The sequence below is a fragment of the Zootoca vivipara genome, chromosome 8 (assembly GCF_963506605.1).
Source record: "Zootoca vivipara chromosome 8, rZooViv1.1, whole genome shotgun sequence".
NCBI lineage: Eukaryota > Metazoa > Chordata > Lepidosauria > Squamata > Lacertidae > Zootoca > Zootoca vivipara.
Window position 1 is genome coordinate 67,879,211 of NC_083283.1, and position 4,708 is coordinate 67,883,918.

At 45.7% G+C, this 4,708-nt stretch overlaps 1 protein-coding gene across 1 annotated transcript; it reads left to right on the top strand.

Annotated features, from left to right (window-relative positions):
* The first annotated feature begins 351 nt into the window (after positions 1 to 351).
* LOC118090127 (N-acetyllactosaminide beta-1,6-N-acetylglucosaminyl-transferase-like) lies at positions 352 to 4,382 on the top strand. Its single transcript, XM_035125488.2, has 3 exons — positions 352 to 1,297; positions 2,630 to 2,716; positions 4,175 to 4,382. Exons 1-3 carry the CDS (start codon positions 352 to 354, stop codon positions 4,363 to 4,365), a joined length of 1,224 nt encoding a protein of 407 aa, XP_034981379.2. The 3' UTR covers positions 4,366 to 4,382.
* The last annotated feature ends 326 nt before the right edge of the window (positions 4,383 to 4,708 follow it).

Consider the following 4,708-nt stretch of genomic DNA (forward strand, 5'->3'; position numbering starts at 1 on the left):
TTTCTTTTTTGTCCCATAACTCAGGAGCACAGTGCCCTTTCACAGGTGAGGTGGAGCCACTGAACTTCGGGGGAAGAACGGAAGAACCGAGGTGGGTTCCAGTCTCTCCCTCCAGCCTTTGTGGCCGATGGTGTGCTCGGCTCGGATCCCTGTGGATAGGCAAGTAGAGCTGTTAGCTTAGCAGCCAAGCTGAGCCAAAAGCTACTCTGCCATCTTGGGTCGGTGGGCAGAAACAAGACTACGCAGGGCAGCAGAAGCACCTTGCCAAATTAACAACTCTGAGGGCCACAGGGGGAGCACCTTCTACTGGCGATCGCTGCGACAGAAGCAGCATTAATTTTCCGAGAGACGATGCTTTCTTGGAAGGCTCGTTGCATCTCTGCAGTTCTTTTTCTGAGCGGCTTGGGAGTTCTGCTTCTTCTGGATCGCCAGCTTCCCCTTCTCTCTAAACGACGGCGGCAGTCGGAGAAGTCTCGGGAAGGCGATTTCCTCCGGGATCATTGCCGGTCTTTGGCAGAGCAGGACAGAGCGTTTATCTGGGGGAAACATTTCAACACCTCTTTCGGGAAGTCGTCTTCCTGCAAAGATTACATCGCCAGCAGTCACTACCTCACGAAAACCCTGTCTGCGGAGGAAGCCGGCTTCCCCTTAGCGTACACCATCACCATCCACAAAGAATTTGGTACCTTTGAACGAGTCTTCCGAGCCATTTACGTGCCCCACAACGTTTACTGCATCCACGTGGATAAGAAGGCACCTGACAGGTACCAGCAAGATGTGAAGAAGCTGGTCGATTGCTTTCCCAACGCCTTCCTCGTGTCCAAAGCGGAGGTGGTCATTTACACGGGGATAAGCAGGCTCCAGGCTGACCTGAACTGCATGAAGGACCTCCTGAGGTCGACGGTTCGGTGGAAGTATCTCCTCAACCTCTGCGGCCAAGACTTCCCCTTGAAAACCAACAAGGAAATTGTCCAGCGGCTGAAAAGGTTCAACGGGAAAAACATCACACCTGGCATTCCCCTTGCAGATCCTCATACTGCGAGGACCAAATATTCTTTCCAAGTATGTCTTGGAAGTCAAGACACAGAATATCCGATTCGAATGCTGAGCAACATGGATTTGAAATCAGAAGTGCCCCACAATCTGACTCTTTACCGTGGCTCTTCGTACGTGGCCCTAACAAGGCCCTTTGTGGAGTTTATTTTCTCCGATGAGCGGGCCCTCGATTTGCTAGAATGGTCCTGGGACACCTTTAGTCCAGACGAACAATACTGGGCGACACTCAGTAGAATACCAGGTACGTAGTCACAGACATCCAACCGGTTCTGATTTTGTTGGCCGGGGTTTGTTGTCGGATCTAAAGTTGCACAGGTTCTCAAGGAGCTGATCTGGTTAGAGCAGGCATCCCCAAACTGCGGCCCTCCAGATGTTTTGGCCTACAATTCCCATGATCCCTAGCTAACAGGACCAGTGGTCAGGGGAGATGGGAATTGTAGTGCAAAACATCTGGAGGGCCAAAGTTTGGGGATGCCTGGGTTAGAGCGTGGTGCTGGTCATGCCAAGGTTGCAGGTTCGATCCCCGTATGGGGCAGCTGCATATTCTTGCATCCTTTCAAGTGATGCCTTCACCACATCCTGACTCCAGTTGGTCAACGCTCCGTGGCTGCCACAAACAGCCTTGTGCCTCCTGCTTTTCAGCCTGTTTTGACCAGTGCTTGCATGTTACACACTCCTGTTGTTCTCTCTTCCGGAGAGCTAAGTGAATCGGAGCCAAGGCCCATCCAATTGCTCAGGTATCAGTGCCCTCGCTTATTTCTCGTTCTGGCAACCTGGCTCACTCTTTGGGGATGTTGATGAGGACACTTAAGTGGCCAGCGAAGGCCACTATCTTAAAAAGAAACTGGTCTGACTAGTTCAGTAAACTCCTCTTATATAACATCAAAGGGGGCCAAGAATTGGAAGGGACTTGGGGCGCCATTCCTCAAACCTACGGTGATATCCTGGCAGTACATGCCCAATGGCCAGAGATGTTATTTCTTTCCGATTCATTCTCTTACTGGGATGTTCCTGTTTGTTTAACAGCTGGATTCACAAGTCATTAGGACAAAACAGAAGCTGCTTGTACATACCCTCCAACATTTTTCTGATGCAAATAGGGACGTCCTAACCCATAGTAATAATTTCACTATTTATAGACACAGCCCAGAGTTTTCTCTGCCTACCATACCCTCCAGCATTTCTTTGATGAAAATAGGGACTTCCTAAGGAAAAGGGGGACATTCCGGGATCAAATCGTAAGTCGGGACAGCTTCTGTAAATCCGGGACCATCCCTGGAAAATAGGGGTGCTTAGAGAGTCTGCTTGTACACCTGGGAATTTAGGAAAATAATTTATATAATATTTTGTAAAACAGGTTTGTTCCTCCCCCCTCCCCCCCCCCGGGATGATGCAGACCAAATGGCAGGATTTCAAATGAAGTCAATTACCTTGGGAGAAACTGAGATAAATAAGAACTCCCAAAGCATGACGAAATGTCCATGTTTTCAGTAGACCATCTGGCACTTTTAAGATTAATTGCTCTGCCCTCACAAGGCTCATCTTTTGGTTTTGCACTCTCTCCAAATAACAGATGTCCCTGGCTCCACGCCAAATGCTAGACGAGAGGGCAACCTGAGAGCTGTCAAATGGATCAACGGAACTGTTGGGAGATGTTACGGTAAACGCACAGTTTTGGCATTCTGCTGTCTAGCACTGAGAGCGGGCCCTTCTTGTATCCCATGACCTCTGCCTATGCTGGTCCTCTTTCCCCTTCGGTTAAATGAAGGCTTCAAAGAGGTTCGGAAACAAACTTGTGGCATTTCAGAACTTGCAGTGCCTAGGCTCAGAAACACCAGCACTGGGACAATCCTGTTTCTTTCCTGGGCAATGCACAGTTCCAGAAACTACTAGCTGGGTATTATTAATATCTATCCAGAGAATGACCACGCTTCCAGCCGAGGGCCTTCTGGCGGTTCCCTCATTGAGAGATGCGAAGTTACAGGGAACCAGGCAGAGGGCCTTCTTGGTAGTGGCGCCCGCCCTGTGAAACACCCTCCCATCAGATGCCAAAGAAATAAACAACTATCTGACCTTTAGAAGACATCTGAAGGCAGCCCTGTTTAGGGAAGTTTTTAATAACTGATGTTTGAATGTATTTTTAACCTTCTGTTGGAAGGGGGGGTAGAATTATTATTATTATTATTATTATTATTATTATTAAATGCAGAGAGAAAGCTGAATGGCGCTCCTTTTGCATGGTTGTTCAAGGTTATGAATTTGCAGATTACACCAAATTTGCACCCAAATTTGTGCATTAAAGTGCATACAAACAATTCCTGCATTCAGCTGCGTTCATTTTTGTGCTGCCATACTTCTCTCATTGACTTTCATGGAATAGTGTTCCACAGTCGGGATCTTGAGAATTACCACCTTAGTGGCTTGGAGAACTCCCAGGTCAATGTAAATAAAGAGGGTAGTGAGATGCATCTTATATTATAAAGATAGTACTTAGCCAAGCCTTGTGGGAGAAGTGGTCCGATTACCTATTTTCATGAAGAAAAACGCTGCTCCTGAAAGGAGTGGTCAAGACCATATTTCAAAAAATAAAAACCAGGACACCACGAAAGCTGTTGATATGTTTTTAGGAAGACGCCAATTTTTTTAGGAAACCCCTTAAATCACCCCTACTTCACCTACCTGCATCATATGTTTAGTCTGCAACTGCAAGTCCGCTGAATAAAAGTTATTTGTTTTTAAAAACTTTTAACAGGCAGTGTTTTGTGTGGACAATTCAGGTCATCTGCAAAACTCTGCTCGAGTTTAATTCCCACATAATACAGGGTTGCCACAACCAGGACTCCCAAAAAGAATTTTTTTGGGGAAGACCCCAAAATAGTTGAGCTTCTTTTAACCACCAGACATCAATTCTACCTTTAAAAACCCAATGATATACAAATAACGCATGCCAAATAATTTTTATTATTTTCCATTTTTAAAAACAAATCAATACCAATTTACATAATATTTAATACAATTTCCCCATTAAGTTCACTTTGCACTCTTCATTCTTTTTATCTAATTACTTCTTTATATGACCTTCTTTATTTCCGATGAAAGTACTTTTATCTCTTGACAGGTCACTATGTTAGAGAGATTTGTGTCTATGCAACTGGAGACCTCAAGTGGCTGCTGGCTGGTGCCCAGCTGTTTGCTAACAAAGTTGAACTTGAAACATATCCGCCTACTGTGGAATGCCTGGAACTGGCCGTTCGGGACAGGGCACTGAATGAGAGTGAAATACCTGTGGAACCAAGTTGGTACCTTTAGGGGAACGGATATGGTTTACTTTAAGACGATGAACAGAGCCGACATCCTGGGAGAGTCCGTTCAACTTGAAGCCATGCATGTTCCAATCTTGAACATCATCACACAGTCAAAATTCGGGGCAATCTATATATTGGTTGATATTTTTTTGCTATTCGATATACTTGATTATTTTTAGGATTTTGCATCCTGTTTTGGAACAGAGTTACTATCCATTTCTCCCACCCACCAAAGAAATCGGGTGTTGTTTAATACTTTGGGAACTGGTTCTGACCAACAGGAAGAAAGACGGTGAATTCATATTCCAGGCTGGTTGAATTGGACTTTGATCATTGTTGCAAGTCAG

Excerpts from the sequence above, each read along its gene's own strand:
- LOC118090127 (XM_035125488.2), top strand. The coding sequence starts at position 352 with ATGCTTTCTTGGAAGGCTCGTTGCATCTCTGCAGTTCTTTTTCTGAGC. Across the intron at positions 1,298-2,629 it reads GACACTCAGTAGAATACCAG|ATGTCCCTGGCTCCACGCCA; the intron begins GTACGTAGTCAC and ends TCCAAATAACAG. Across the intron at positions 2,717-4,174 it reads AACTGTTGGGAGATGTTACG|GTCACTATGTTAGAGAGATT; the intron begins GTAAACGCACAG and ends ATCTCTTGACAG.